This window comes from Orycteropus afer, unplaced genomic scaffold (assembly GCF_000298275.1).
Source record: "Orycteropus afer afer isolate SDZICR_OR568_19922 unplaced genomic scaffold, OryAfe1.0 scaffold00021, whole genome shotgun sequence".
Classification (NCBI taxonomy): Eukaryota; Metazoa; Chordata; class Mammalia; order Tubulidentata; family Orycteropodidae; genus Orycteropus; species Orycteropus afer.
In genome coordinates this window covers 4,403,801-4,420,850 of record NW_006921608.1, presented here as the reverse complement: position 1 = coordinate 4,420,850, position 17,050 = coordinate 4,403,801, and the positions used below count along the sequence as shown (strand labels likewise).

General features: G+C 39.4%; 1 protein-coding gene across 1 annotated transcript in view; it reads right to left on the bottom strand.

The window, feature by feature from the left end:
• The window catches only part of ANGPT1 (angiopoietin 1), a 381,437-nt gene that overhangs the window by 140,807 nt on the left and 223,580 nt on the right, over positions 1–17,050 (bottom strand). Inside the window, exon 2 of the mRNA XM_007934880.2 lies at positions 609–764. Coding sequence (XP_007933071.1) covers positions 609–764 — 156 coding nt within the window. The remainder of the gene's footprint in view (positions 1–608; positions 765–17,050) is intronic.

The following is a 17,050-nucleotide window of genomic DNA, read 5'->3' as shown; positions in this document are numbered from 1 at the left end:
ATTTGATGGCAGTGAGTTTGGTTTTTGTTTTTATACATATATGTGTGTGTGCATGTATGTATGTATGTGTGTGTATATGAGTGTGTGTGTGTGTGTGTGTGTGTTTATGCAGGATAATGCTGATCATGGTGAGTAAAAAATCTTCACATTCCTGATGGGTTCCATTCAAGTTTTGCTTCCTGTTCACTAAGTACATAGAACCTCTGCAGGCGCCATTAGGACTACAGCAGTACCAGCGATGAACAAGACAGGTGAGAAATGCACATCAAAGGCTCCAATCTGACCCTAAGGAACTTTTGTTGTTGTTGTTTGACATGTATCATATCACAGTTGGTAGCTGTAGCTGTTTATTTGAATTTAAATGCTGATTACATCCTCTGCCAGTCCTGTTTTTGCAAACACATACAAAGCTAAATATACTAACCCTCATTAAATCAAAAGAAACATGTATAGCATGTCAGGCAGTGTTATTACCAATAAACATAAATGCATGTTTTCCAGATTGCAGTGCTGAAATATGCTCTGTGTTTATGGAGTAAGCTTAAAAAAAAAAAAAAAGAAAAAACTTCTTGGGTAAGAGTTTGTGGACTCTGGCCCCAGGGACATACCTGGGTCTCAACATCTGTCAGCTTTCTGGTCTGCTCTGCGGTCTGAGACAGGAGGCTGGTTCCTATCTCGAGCATGGTGGCCGTGTGGTTCTGAACTGCATTCTGCTGTATCTGGGCCATCTCCGATTTCATATTTTCCACAATGTAATTCTCAAGCTGCAAGAGATAAAGGACAAAGCATAGCATATTATAAGCAAAGCCTCTCTGTTGGGGCATGTAATATTTACAATGACAAAACAAGACACAGCTGGCAAATCAGCCAGCTGGCAGGCATCCTCTGCATCTCTGAGACTTGGGGAAATGCAAGCAGAGCTCATAGGAATCCAGATGCTAACAATTCTTAAATGCTGATACAGATATATAATAATCACAGTCATAATGGAAATTTGCACTCAGATAGTACTCTCCCACTATTTCATTTAACCCTCACTGCAAAGATGTGACTTAGGCATAGGAGGCTTCACTGTTATTTTTATTTTTAACTGAGTAAAAAGAATCAGAGAGGGCCATTCAGAAGCCCAACATCACCCAGCAAGAGTGCAGTAGATCTAGCTCAAAGACTTAAATCTTAATCTTGGTGCTCTGGTCTTTCCATTACACCGTCGTGACCTCTGAGAAAAAACTCCAATTCCAGCTTCCATCTTGGTGAAGATAAATCAAAGACCATTCTGGATTGGGGCAAGGATTGTGAGGAGTGCTAATGACCAAAACATGAGTCTTTAAGAGAATATTGCAGCACTATTTACAATAGCCAAAAGATGGAAACAACCAAGGTGCCCTTCAACAGAAGAATGGATAACCAAGCTATGTACATACACACAATGGAATACTATGCAACAATAAGAATAACGCAGAATCAGCAAAACACAGCATAATGTGGATGAACTTGGAGTACACTATGCTGAGTGAAATAAGTCAATCACAGAAGGACAAATAGTGTATTAGTTACTGTAAAAAGTTATTGTAAAAAGTCAAGGAAAGGTTTCTATATGGAAGGAAATTTTCTTTGTTGGTTAGCAGGGGTGGGAGAGGAGGAGAGGGAACACTGTTAGATACATAGAGACAAGTATTGATTTGGGTGCAGAGAAGGACAATATACCAAATGTGAGTGATCAACAGGGTAGCACTGAGGAAGAGGAAAACATAGAGAGATTCATAGGATGTACAGACAGCAAAGATGAACCCTTTTGAACATACAATACTGCATTGTCAGTGCAGGCGAACATTGCAATATGGGTGGATAGATGAGTGGACAGGCTGAACAATTAGGTATGTCTATGCAGTGGGGAGTGTGCCCATGACCATGTATAGGGTTGGCAGACAATATTTCTACAAGTGTATTTGTATATTCTGAAGAATTCCCAGGTATATAGGAGAGCTGACAAGAGACAAGGTTGTAGTCACTTCTTGGCCACAGCCAGCTACCCAGAGGGAGTGAGTAGTTGGATCTGTGGGCTCGGGACCATAGTCGCAGAGGACATCAAGCTCAATTGGCACACCATACCACACAAAACATTGTTCCACACTCTACTTTGGCGAGTAGAGACTGAGACCTTAAAAGCTTGCAAGTGGCTATCTAGATGCAATGATGGGTCTCTCCTCATCCAGAGCAAAGAAGAATGAAGAAAACCCAAGACACATGGAAACAATTAGTCCAAGTGACTGGTACACCATGCAATCCTCAGCCTATACGAGTATGAGACAAGAAGAGCTATATGGGACCCAGCTACCACTGTCAATCACTCAGAGGGGTATTTATGTAGGAGATCCTGAATAGAGTAGGAGAACAATGTGGAACAAAACTCAAAATCATTAAAAAAAAGGACCAGGTTTGCTGGTCTGATAGAGCCTGATGGAACCACTGAGACTATGGCCCCTAGTTGCCCTTCCAGTCTGGCATTGAACTCCTGTGGCTTCCAGCCAAACAAAAGACAGGCATCTGAGCTGAACATTTACATTGGGTGGATACAGGCATATGAGCTGAACATTTACATTGGGTAGATACACTACTTGGAGAGAACAATCATGGGAGAAGAGTGGGGCTGTGTATGCACAGGGAGACAGCTTGGGGACAGGAGTGGATGGAGGGAAGGACACGGAAGAGGTAACTATGGGGAGGAAGTGGGAGGGGAGCTGTTGCATTGTGGTAAATTGTCAATGTCGTGAGACAAAGTGTATGTGAGCTGCTGAATGGAAACTGAATTTGCTCTGTAAACTTTTACCCAAGTCACAATAAAAAAGAAAAAAAAGAATATTACAGCATGGACAATAGTATGTGAAATGAGCTGCAGCACATGAATGCTGCATATAACCATTCTCTTTGCTCCTTTGTTGCCTCCAAACAGTCCACAAAGTGTCATTTAACCTTCTTGTCTTAGCTAACATTCAATACTTTTTTGTGCCCTCTTAGAGAATAAGTGGTCCCTTAGGGGCAAGAAGAATTATTAAATGACTTACTATGGGGGAGTCAGTCAGGCACCTGGAGAATAAAGCTGAGCATATGCACTGCTTGAAAAATACAGGAAAAGCTTGCACCTCCCTGCCAGTGCACTTCATTCTTCCCACTGCTGTGTGATGACTACATTTCATTACCTAATCACACATATGGGGAAATTGCTTCCCAGACAAGTCAAGTCCAAGGCCACACACCACAGAAATAGTCAGCCTTGGATTTGAGCACTAAAGGCCTTCACTCCCATACCAACAATCTTAACCACTTGATAGCTCTGCCAAGTTGTGCTTCACAAGCTGGTTTCCAAATCATTAACACCTACATGATTTTCACTGACTTAGTGAACCATAATATGTTGACTATTTTATAATCCGTAATAACATTATTGTCATGTAATAAATACATATAAATCTAAATTCCCCATTGACAGTTCAATTTGAAAATCATTCTCTTGCTTATTTCTTTTTTTAATACATGACTCTGTCCCAAGGTACAGAAAATTACAAGTTAGACTCAAACTCATTGTTATTAGCAAATTCTGACTTATTAATGTTCAAAATAGTTATTGTCCTTCATTTTTTTAATTTCCCAAATTAAAAAGTTATTAAATTAGACCTAATAAAGTTCAATTGTAAAACAAGTATAAAATAGATTAGAATGAATAACTACAAATTATCTTAACAGAATGGAAGTCTCTAGGCCAAATCTTAATTTAATACAATTGAACTAACATATTTAAACAAAAGTGGAAGGGTAGGGAAAGGAAGGTAGCTCAGGGAATGGACACATGTATTTTGGATACCTCATCATCTGATGCCCACGACTGTCATCAGGATGGCCGAGCAGTCTAAGACACTGCAATCAGGTCGCAATCTCCCCTGGAGGCGTGAGTTCGAAGCCTACTCCTGAAAAGGAAATCTTTAGGAGCTTGGGTGGCATAGTGCCTAAGGCACTTGTCTACTAACCAGAAGACTGACAGTTCAAACCTACCAGCCACTCCTTGGAAGAAAGGTTGGGCAATCTACTTCCGTAGTGATACTACCTCAGAAACCCAAGGAGGGGTTGCTATGAGTCGGATCCGACTCCACAGCAGTGAGTTTGGTTGGTTTGCTCATCACCTGATTCCCTCCTTTTCCTAATAACATATCTTCCCACCTTCAGAACCCATGCTTTCATGGAGTTCTCTCTCTTAGCTCCGAAAATGGGCATATGTTTGAGCTCTGGCCAACTAGAACATTCTGCACTTACTTAGCCAGAGTGACTTGTTCAAGAATGGAAAAATTCTAATCAAGGCCACTGAGTTTCAGTTCTGGAATATTGTCATAACTGTTATATAAAAGAAGTGGCTTTAAAGTTGGTAACAAATAAGCCTGACATTGGTGATGCCCCATTTTGCAACTGCAAAACCACAGCTGGCCTGAGAATAAAGCCAACCTAGAAAATAGATAGATTTTGGATAGATAGACAGACGGACGGATGGATATAGATAGACATATACATACATCAACAGAGTGAACCAGGGGAAACAGGTAGAAGAATATCTGATGGCATTGTTTGAGCATGTGGATCTAGTCATATGTTTAGCCAGATTTGTTTTTGGACATTTAATTATAAGTTGCATGATGTAACCATCTCCCCTGAGCAATTCAGGGGAGATGTTTTTCTTTTGTTTTTCTTTTCTTAAATCACACTGATTTATGTTTCTAACATAGTCAAAAGAGCCTTGACTAATATATTCATTGGATGTTTAACAAAGAAGAAATCCAAGCATTCACAAACCTTGCTGGTTGATGGAAGATGGGACTATAGATGAATATGTATATCAACAAGGGCATGTTAGTCTCCATCTCGGAGTTGCTACATGCCATGTGTATCTAGTGTTTATCAATTGCCTACTATGTGGCAGTTGCTCTGTTTTTATGATCTCACTTTAATTTTACAAAAACTTTATGTGGTAGATATGACTATGTTCACTTTATAGATGAAAATATTAAGGCTTAAAAAACCCAAAACAAGTTGCTCAAAGTCAAACAGAACTCAAAGCCCAACTCTAAAATCCATGTCCTTCTAGTGCCTAAAGGAGGCTGGTGGTTCAAACTCACCAGCCACTCCTAGGAAAGAAGGTTGGGCAATTTACTTCCGTAGTGATATTGCCTTGGAAACCCAAGGAGGGGTCGCTATGAGTCAGATTGGCAGTGAGTTTGATTTTTTTTTTTAATAGTGCCTAAGGCATTTGACTTCTAACAAGAAGGCTAGTGGTTCAAACCTACCAGCCACTCCTCAGAAGGAAGACTGGGTGATCTACTTTCGTAGAGGTACCACCTCAGAAACCCAAGGAGTGACGGCTGTAAGTCAGAATTGACTTGACAGCAGTGAGTTTGGTTTTGGTTTAACTTCTAACTTATTCTGTCCAATACTATTTGATTATGTTATACATTTGAATATGTACTTCCTAACCCTGTTTACAGATTGAACCATGCCCTTTCTTTCCCATATGTGCTGAAATCCTAACTCCTGTATTTGTAAATATGATTGTTTGGAAATGTTGTTGTTGTTGTTGTTATGTGCCGTGGAGTCAGACCCGACTCACAGCGGCCCCTCCTTGGGTTTCCGAGGTGGTATCACTATGGAAGTAGATTGCCTAACCTTCCTTCAGAGGAGTGGCTGGTGGGTTTGAACCTCCAGCCTTCTGGTTAGCAGTCAAGTGCCTTAGCCACTATGCTACCAGGAGTTTTCTTTTGTTATGTTAATGAGGTCATACCAGTGTAGGGTGAATCCTAAATCTACTAATTCCTGAGTTATAAAAAGACCAAAATAGACACAGAAACCCACAGAGGGAGGAGAGGAGGACAGGCAATAAACACAGATGCATTTACAAAACCAGGGATGTCAAGAATTGAGAATCTTCCCTTAGAGCCAACCTCTGAATTTCGACTTCTAGCCTCCCAAATTTTGAGGAAAAAAAATCCAGTTCTTTAAAGCTACCCACTTTTGGTATTGTTACATCAATACAGGTGACTAGGACAACTTGGGTGTTCATCAAAATCACAAGGAAAGCATTTTAAAAATGCAGATAAATGCATAACACATCAGGACTCTGAATCAGAATCCTCAGGAGGTATTATTCAGAATCTGTTTCTTAAAAAGCTTTCCAATGTAATTCTGAAGAACTAGTACTTCTCAAAGTGTGGTCTGTGGGATGAATGCCCATCTGAGAACTGTTTGTTGGCAGTCTGCAATGAGATGAAAAGCCATGTCACTAAGCACACTGTTTAACTCACCTGATACTTCTTTTTGGAGAAAGACTTTTTCCGTGAAGAAAGCAATGCAATGATTGAGCTTTGAGTCCAAACTTCCTACCTTTTTGAAAAATGATAACAACTTCGAACAGCACTGATTTAGACCATCAAACCTAATGCAATATGTCAGATTCTCTGCTCACCAAGAAATTACAAATAATAATTTGACTTCTTGTCCTGCTTTCCCTTATAACAGAAAATTCACTGATCAGGGAACGCCAATATAGAATCTGCTTAATGATTATACACTTTCTTATGCACCGAGTCAGTAGGAATCAGTTCCCACAGCCTGACCCCTTGGCGGAATAACACTCATGTGTCCTGGTATCTCTAGACAAGGGCATCTTCCGGTATAGAGTGACTACACCAAATCTGTGAATCTTCCGTCAGTGAGATGTTTACCAATCTGTATTTTTGTGCTTTTGTCATTGTAAAAGTTAACATCAGCATGACAAATAACTGCTTCAGGCCAGCATTCATTCCAGCCAGAAGAGCCTCCCAGTTCTGCTGACCCTGTTATAGAAATAAAGTAGGTCTCTAACCTATACTAAAATTGCCACTTGCACTGCCATGATGAGTAGCACAAATACAACTCTGGTTAACTATTTTTCAATCAAATGAGGCTGCTCTCTCCAGGAGAAGCTGCCTTTTAATGCAAAAGGGAATGGCACACTTAAGTAGCAGAACCAGATGTAGTTGATTTAAAGGCTGAGGCAGAAAGCAGAAGTCAAATATACAATGTGTGATTAATAAGGAGGACTGCTTTCATCTTATCTCTAAACATTCCTGTGTAGATGTCTAACTGTGAAATTCATCTTGATGTTTCATATCAGCTGGGTTCAGGGAAGATTTGTAACAAATTTGATTATCTTCATGTATTCACAACTGGTTAAAAAATTTTAAAAAAAATTGTATAGAAACTTGTGGCTACCTTAAGGTTAAATAGTTTTTAATCATCTAAGATGTGAATTTAAAACTTTCAAGTTGCTGACCAGAATACTTGATGGGTTATAAAATAGGAGACTCCCAACTCTGATCATAAAATTAATCGATTCTACTATCACTCTACCGTACCTGACTCCAGAGCTTTATAAAGTGTTGGCCAAAAGAACTAGCAAGAAGATGAGATTTGAAACGAGATAATGAACAACAATCGGTAATTTTAAGCAATGAAGTAATGTTACATTACAAACTGGTTTAGTTTTTATAAAGAGATTTCACACACATTGTTATACTTGATCCTTATGACAACCCTATGAGAGGAGTAATGACCCTGGTTTATTGGAATGAGAGGCTCTAAGACATCAGGGAGGAGCTCTGGTAGCATAGTGGCTAAAGCACTTGACTGCTAACCAGAAGGCTGGCGGTTCAAACCCACCAGCCACTCCTCGGAAGGAAGGTTGGGCAATCCTACTTCCGTAGTGATACTGCCTCGGAAACCCAAGGCCGACTCGACGGCACATAACAACAACAACAACAACAAAGACATCAGGGAACATGATGAAGATCACAGATACAGATACGTACTCAACTCTATCTTCTGTTTTCCGCTAGTCTCAGGGCTGTGGGAACCACTCTGTTCTTTGTGTTGGTTGGCTGGCTGATTGATTTCATTTTTAGCCAGATAGAGTATATATTTACCTACTCTTTATGGAGAAAAAAGTGTGCATCACTGGAGGGTGATTAGTCCAACACTACCTCACCATAGTAGAGGTCAGGTGGATTTGAATTGAGGTGAGAGATTCTAGGGCCAAGTATGTGGAAAGTTCACCCTGCCAGCACTTATAATATAAGAGGATGATAAATAAATATATAAAATAACTCCTGTTCCTACCCTTTTTTCTTAGTATGCAGTTTACAGCATAAGTTTATTTTCTTTTGATCATTCACTTTCTTATAAACCATTGTAAAACATAACAAAAGTAGTAAGAACAACAATACATTAGCCTTCTACTCAAAAAAACTAAACTCATGGCCATCAAGTTGGATCATACTCATAGCGACCCTCTTTGGGTTTCTGAGGTGGTATCCTTACGGAAGTAGATTGCCCAATCTTCCTTCTGAGGAGTGGCTGGTGGATTTGAATCACCAGACTTCTGGTTAGCAGTCAAATGCCTTATGTAAGAGGCTTTACAGATGTGTAGTTCATTTCAGCCTCACAACATTCCAGACACCGTAGGTATTATTTCTCTTAGAGAAGTAAGTTGTCTAGGTCACAAAATGAGTCAGTGGTAGAGCTGTTATGTCCCTCTGAAAGAGGCCACCTTGCAAACAGATGTTGCTCCATCCTAGGAGAAAAAAAGTCACTCCTCAAACACAAGCACACTGCCTCCAATACTATAGACATATGCCTGAAACACACAACATTCATGCAGAAAATATGTAGGATAAAAATTACAGAAATGAGTAGGTGAAACTTGTTAAAAAATAGGTGATTGTTAATTTTTTTCATTTAATCACTTCCACACTGTCTAATGGCTATAGGATATTGGGAAGTGTACGTTTTGCTCATTTTCCGGCACTATATCAGACAGTGTTTCACTGCTATTCATAAGGTTTTCAGTGGCCAACTTTCTCAGAAGTTGATGGCCCCTTCCTTCTTCTCAGTCTGTCTTAGTCTGGAAGCTCTGCTGAAACCTGTCCACCATGGGTGACCCTGCTGGTACTTGAAACCCTGGTAGCATTCCCTCCAGCCACTGTGGTGGCTTGCATGTTGTTGTGAGGCAGTATTAGCACCTACATGACCTAAGAGTGAATGCCTCCTTAAAGATTACACCCTAGGGATCTCACTTTCCTCACTTTAGTCCTGGTCTGGATTCACATATCCAATATTCATTCATGCCCAATGTGCCAGCACTCTGCTAGGTATAGGCTGCTCATTCAAACCCACCAGACACTCCTCAGAAAGAAGACTGGGCAATCTACTTCCGTAGAGATACTGCCTCGGAAACCCAAGGAGGGGTCTCTATGAGTCAGATTTGGCTCGAAGGCAGTGAGTTTGTTTTGGTTTATGCTGTTGTTGTTGTTATGTGCCGTCGAGTCGGACCCGACTCGTAGCGACCCCTCCTTGGGTTTCCGAGGCAGTATCACTATGGAAGTAGATTGCCCCATCTTCCTTCCGAGGAGTGGCTGGTGGGTTTGAACCATTAGCCTTCTGGTTAGCAGTCAAGTGCCTTAGGCACTATGCTACCAGAGCTAGGATATACTTATAAACAGGATCACCAAGTCTCTGTCCTCACAGATCATATACCGTAGCATATATCACAGATCAATTTCTTTTCTTTTACTTTATAAATTCACCTGGATTTTTTAGGACTTTTTGTTTTTAGGACACAAAATTTTTATATCCATTATATCATTTTATATTGGCTTATAAATAGCTATAATGAAAAGTATTTATTAATTTCTTAACTCTGAATATATACAATTCTCAAGAATAGAAATATCTGCACATCAAGTCATTCTTATTGGCTATAATTTAAAATTGAATTATGTAAAGAAAAAAGCATGGAAAAAATACATTAACTACTGAAAAATTCTTGAAACTACTATGCAAGTAGCATTATCAAACAGACAAAGAAACATTTTTAAGAAGTCAAGATGTCAAGATTATTAGCAACTTGTAGTTCACTCATATTGCTTATCCATGTCTTTTGCCCAAAAACTAGTGGATAATTAATGCTATCTTTACTGATTACTATGAGGAAGAATTTTGGGGAAAGCTCTCTCATCAGGTTCTCAAAATCTTCGGTACTTCTTATTCATGAGAATCAAAATCTGTGTGAGATTATGACGTGCCTTGCATTGAAACACATTGTCTATTGTTTCACTTCAAGGAATCTCTTAAACTAGAGCATATCTTAAAGCATAAAGAATATAATTTCTCCATGTGATTCTTAAGAAAATAACATTTAAAACCCTATAAAAATTCACAAAGGCATTGTTTGCTTAAAATATGTTGTAGATTAAATGGATCTTCATTGAACATTGGTGCATATGGTATTACTCAGTTATGCCAAACAACCATGAAATAAAGTAAAAGGGTAAATATGGGAAGGCAGTAAAAAGGTAAAACAATGTAAAAAATGCCTTAAAAGTTGATGGTTTTATCTAATATCATTCTTTCATAAATCAGTGGCCATATTGAAAATGTAACTATTGCTAAGTTTATGGTTTGTTTAAAAAAAAAAAAAAAGGATGGCTGAGGCCTATTTGCAGGGATTTCTATTATTAGAATGCTGTTTCTTTTACCAAATGGAGAAGTATAATTGTCTTTTTACATAATAGCTCTATTTAGCTTCATTTGAAATTGTTTCTGTACTAATGTACTTGAAATAGATCCCATTTCTTATTTTGGTATCTGAAGGAACACTTACTATGTATGGAAGGAAGAAAATCATCAGAATAAGAGAGCTGGAAGAGACATTAAATATTATGAGCTCCAAGGATCTCATTTTATAGACGTGCTGACTGAGGTTCAGAGAGGTTATAGAATGCAAGGTGAAACAGCTAATTAATGTCAGATGCTGGGTTGTGACCACTCAGTGTGGGAAAGCTCAGACTTACAAGAGCAGGCTGAGCCAACAACAATGGCCACCAGTGTTATCGGCCTACTCCACATTTCTTCTCCAACTCCCTGGCTCCTGTGACTTGCTCTTCTGTTGACTCCTGATTTGAGGTTCCCCTTTCACGATACTCATTCATGTATCCATCAACTCTTATTGTTGTTGTCGTTATGTGCCATCAAGTAGGATTTGACTCATAGCGACCCCTCCTTGGGTTTCTGAGGTGGTATCACTATGGAAGTAGATTGCCCAATCTTCCTTCCCAGGAGTGGCTGGGTGGGTTTGAACAGCCAGCCTTCTGGTTAGCAGCGAAGTGCCTTAGGCACTACACCACCAGAGCTCATTTTCCCTTCTTGACTCTTTCTATTTCCCAGCATTGATTACCACCAAATGCTCTTGAATCACTGGGCATCAGAACCACCTTGACTTTATTCTTTCTATACATCACTGCACAAGTAGAAAAAATGAGGACCAAACATAATACAGGGTTATTACACCTCCTGCATCAGTTTACTCTTAACAAATGTGTGATAGATGCGTACTGTATACTAAGCCTGGCACCAGATTCTGTGAGTGCGAAGGTTTAGCATCAAGTGGGAAATAGATACATATAGATGGATCATTTCAATGGAGTTGGTGAATGCTGTGCCAGAGTCTACTTATGATGGCTACATTTTTTTTCCTGTAAATATTCTTATCTCTAACTGATAGAGAAAGCTCTCAGCTGATGTTAATTAGGTGAGAGGATGTTAGTTACATTGCCTCCAAAGAAGTAGCAGCAGCACCCAAGTTGAGGTATATGGAAAGACTATCAAGGGCACTCCAGAAAATCCTACATGAAAAAACTTTCTGCAACATTTTTCTTGGTTGTGATATTTTAAGAACACCTATTGGTGGCTGCTAAAAGTTGCCAAAATCACATATAGTGGCCCAGAGTTGGACCAAGACCCAGGAAAGTCATTCTCTGTCCCTATAAACAAATGTTCTGTTAATATACATAAGGTTTTCATGGACAATTTTTTAAGAAGTAGGTTGCCAGTTTGTTTTAGTCTGTAAATTCTGCTGGAATCTGTCCACCGTGGGTCACCCTGCTGGTATTTGAATCCTGGTGGCATAGGTTCCTCCATCACAGCAAAATACAAGCCATCCCAGTATGTGTGGATCATAACAAATTATGGTTAACATCACAAAGAATGGGAATTTCAGACTGCCAGACAATCAAATTTGTCTTGGAAAGTGCACCCAGAATTCTGCTTAAAAGTGAAGATGGTAAGATTGCATCTTACATTCTTTGGACATATTATCAGGATGGACCAGTTCCTAGAGAAGGCCATTATCCTTGGTCAAGAAATGGGTCAGTGAAAGAGAAGATTCCTTAAGTAAATGGATTGACACAATGGCTATAACAAAGGGCTCAAGCATAGAAATGACTGTGTGGATGTCATTGGACTGGGAAGTGTTTAGTTCTGTTGTTCATGGGTTCACTATAAGATAGGACCAATTCAACAGCACCTAACAACAACTAGGAGAATAATATAAATGAGATATTTTCATTGTCTGAACAAATTTTACTAGCTTGGTATCTCTCTTTGACTCTCACTTTTATACACCAGGAAAAATCAGCTCATAAAAACTTTAAAAATATTTATAAGCATCTACTTAATTTTTCCCCTTACCTTTTTTTTAAGGCAGATAGTATATAAAAAACACATTCATTCTGGAGTCCAGATATCTGGGTCCAAATCAGGTACTGTCATTGATTGACATTATTAACTTGGGTAAGTCATTTAAGCAACTTGGGTTTCAGATCTTCATCTATGAATTGAAGGGCTACATTAGATAACAGTCATGAGCTGCATGATGTCTGTTCAGACAACGTCTGCCTACAGACACATCTGTGGTCTCCTAAGGCTATAATAAAGTTCAGAAATCCCAATTGAAGAATTTGACCTAGTGAACACAACAGCTTCCCACACACAACACATGTATCTCATGTCTCTTGTGTATGAAGTGATTATGCTGCCAGGTGTAAAATGGTACAGTATATAAGTAACCTATAATATACATGTCTTCAACACAAAACTCACTGCCATTGAGTCATTTCCGACTCATAGTGATCCCCATTGGGTTTCTGAAGTGGTAAATCTTTACAAAAGTAAAATGCCCCATCTTCCTTCCATGGAGTGGCCAGTGATCTTGAATGGCCAACCAGAAGTCAAATGTTACTGGCTTAAGGAGATCTGGTGGCACTGTGGTTAAAGCATGTGGCTGCTGCTCAAAAGGTTAATGGTTCAAACTCACCAACCACTTTGTGGGAAAAAGATGAGGCATTCTGTTTCTGTAAAGATTTACAGGCTTGGAAACCCTATGGGGGCAGTTCTACTCTGCCCCATAGGATGGCTAGGAGTCAATGGCAGTAGGTTTTTTTTTTTTTTTTGTTACTGGCTTATGTATGTACTGTACTATATTTTCTATCTAAAAATTTACTGTGTAACACTGTATGCTTTGACTTTTAGTCATCAACATCTAATCTTTTTACCCCGCATCTCTGGAACACTGTAGTATTTTCTCTGTTTAATATTCTTTAGAAAATATTACACCAGGAAGTGCATCATGGTTCCCAAAGGCAGCAAAACCAGTGCTAATGATAGCAGCTGCAGGAGGCAAAGGAGGAGAATCAATTTGTAAGTGAAACAAATGATTATTAAACAACACAAAGGTGAAGGGTTCATGAATGCTGTGGCTGGCGATTTAGGCATGTTGTGCTCAACAATACTGACTATCCTTAAAAATATTCAAGCCATTAAAGGATGAGCTCCACTGAGAGCTATAAGGCTAATGAAAATAGGACCTATATTGGATATGGAGAACTGCTAAAGACATGGATTGAAGACTAAATACAAAATGAATCCCTTTCAACATGTTGACAATCACTGGATCACCACTAAGCCACAAAGCTTGTTCAAAATGCTTAAAGAAAAAGCAGAATTAGACTATGATATGATGTTCACACAATGTCCAAATCACATAATGTCCTATTTCCCAGAACATATTGTGGATATTAAGCAACATATGACTATATTTCAAATATGTCTTGAAGGTCTTACATTTGTTGATTTAGAATTTCCTTTATACAGTCCAAGAGTCTTCAGAGTTTTACATTTTAAATTATTATATAGTTGTGTGCCATCAAGTTGATTCCGACTCATGGCAGCTCTCTCTGACAGAGTAGAATTGCCACGTCATGTTTCCTGGACTATAATATTTATGGAAACAAATTACCAGTCTTTCTTCCCATGGAGCACATGGTGGGCTTGCACCACTGACATTTCAGTTAGCAGCTGAATACTTAACCATTGCTCCAGCAGTGATTCTTTATTATAGAGTATTGAAATATGGACTTATATATCCATATATAAAATACATACATAACCAAAATAAAATCAAACTCACTGCCATTGGGTCAATTCCAAGGCTGGAAGTCTTTACGGAAGCAGACTGCCATGTCTTTTTTCTGTGGAGTGCTGGTGGGTTCAAACCACTGACCTTTTGGTTAGCAGCTAATGGTTAATAGCAGTTAACCATTGTGTCACCAGAGCTCCCATATACATACTTACATAGCCTTAATGGAGCTAGGAAACAGTGGTATTAGAAACACAACACAAAAGCCCTAGACAAAGTCTCTATAGCAAGCACAACTCTGTTAAGATAAAGTGAAGAACTAGCTTCTTCGACTCCCTTAATCCCCAGGCACTACCCTGTCCAAAATGTATTCCTTTTATTTCTCCCACACAAGCTGGCTCTCTTCCTCCTTCTCATGTCAATAATGGCACCACCACCACCTACCCACTCATCCAAGGTGCAGGGAGTTATCTTGGCCTATCCCTGTCTTTCATTTTCTACATTCAGTCCGTACTAGATTGTGGCTCCTGCCCCTGGACGGTTGTTTAGGTCCATCTCCCTCCTCCTTTTCCCCCTCTCACTATCCCGTCTCTTTATCTTCACTGCCTCTGACTTAGGTCAATCTTTCATCATCTTTCTTCTTCACTTGTTAATGGTCCCATAACTGGTCTTGTGACTCCAGACTTACTTCTTCCAATCCATCATCCATAGCATAACCAGAAGGATCTACCTAAAACACAAATTTGACCTTGTCACACCACTGCTTAAACTCTTTCAGTGACTTTCACTACCTGAAATGAAAGCCTAAACTCCTTCATCAGCACAGGAGAATTTTTTATGATCTAGAATCTGCTCCTCCCTCTCCCTACATTTACCTTATGCTGCAAACACACCAAACTATTTGCATTTCTCCAAACACACTATTTTTATTTGCTCCCATGCCTTTGATCTCATTACAATGTTCCTTCTCCACCTATGCATTCCTTCTCCTGGGGTAGGTCCTGTCTTTTATAACTCAGTTCAAGCATTCCCTGTTCTAGTAGGGGATATTATGAACCCCTCTAATTTCCCTTCATGTTAGCTACCTTTTCTGTGTGCCTCTAGAGCACCCTATACCTCTTTCTTGTCACAAGAACATTGCCTACCTCCCCACTATGCCATTAGTTCCTTAAGAACAAGCAGTGTTTTGCTCAACTTGGTATCACTTAGTGTTTATCACTGCCTGGCACATAGATGCTGTTGTTAACTGCTATTGATTTTGACTCATGGCACCCCCATCTGCTTCACTGGCTTTTCAAGGCTGTGAAATTTCGGAAGCTGATTACCAGGTTTGTCTTCTGAGCCACTGTTGAATGGGTTCAGACTGCCAACTTTTCAGTTAGTAATTGACCACTTAACTGTTTGTATCACGCAGTGACTCCCTGGCACATAGTAGGTCCTCAGTAAGTTTATATAAATTAATTAATGTGTAAATGAATGAACTTGTGTATGAAAATACTGACCATTCCCATTGGATATCTTTATTTTTTTTACACAATGGTATTTTGATTTTGTATTGGTTTATTTGTATTCTTACCCCCTCCACTAATAATTGACAAACATCCAACACAGCTGATTTAGGAAATGAGTGGGTGCTACAATTGTGAGAATGCTTGTTTAATTTTTTTTTGTAAATACCCACTGCCATTGAGTCAGATCCGACTCATAGCAATGCCTCCTTTGGTTTCTGAGGCAGTATCACTACAGAAGTAGATTGCCCAACCTTCCTTTCGAGGAGTGGCTGGTGGGTTTGAACCACCAGCCTTCTGGTTAGCAGTCAAATGCCTTAGGCACTATGTCACCAGCATCTTCTATTCAGTAGTACTAAAGTCAGTAAATATCAGCATCTATTAATGATGCCTTTGTGAGTGTCAAAAGGTTTGGTGTAAATGATGCCAACACATATACGTTTGACAAACATCCTTGTTTACGGAATCATATAATCTTCCTACAATCATATCTCTTACTGGAGAATTATATAATTGAGTAAAATTTAGCAAACACTTGAAAACTAACCATGTGTCAGTAATTGTGCTGTATAATGAAAGCAAAACAAAACAAAACAACAAACAAGTAAAACTCAATCCTGATCATTAAGACTGCTTATAAGGCAAAGCAAGCATGTTAAAGGTGCTGGAAACGAGTGACATATGCCCTGCCCACCAGCCTACTGCAATAGTTTAAAGGAAGGGACCAATCTTCTGAATAAGAAGATCAGAGACATCTTCCCATAAACAACCTCAAATGAATATGGCAGGGAGGGTATAGATTTCTCAGGTCTGCCTTGATGCCCCAAGATGTGGCCTGAGAAACCTGAGGAATGAGAAAGGAAGCCAGAAAGGCTATGAAACCACACGAGGAGCAGTGCTTGCCTGGGCGGGATGGCTCCTCAGCCCACCGCCTGGAATGTGCTGTTCGGGAAATGGAGAGATAAATCAGTCAGAAACAAGGGCATGCATCTAGGCCACACACAGGCAAAGGCCATGCATGGGATGTTTAATAAGAGATTTTCATATATTTTTACATGTATGTATGTGTGTGCAAGTAAATTTATATACATAACACTCTCACGCATAGATATCCCTATAGTCGCAACCTATGTGAATCAAGCTCTGTAGTCATACTTTCTGGTGCTGTTTATTTCCTTGTCTTTTTTTTTTTTTTTTCACTTTAAACAATAATTTT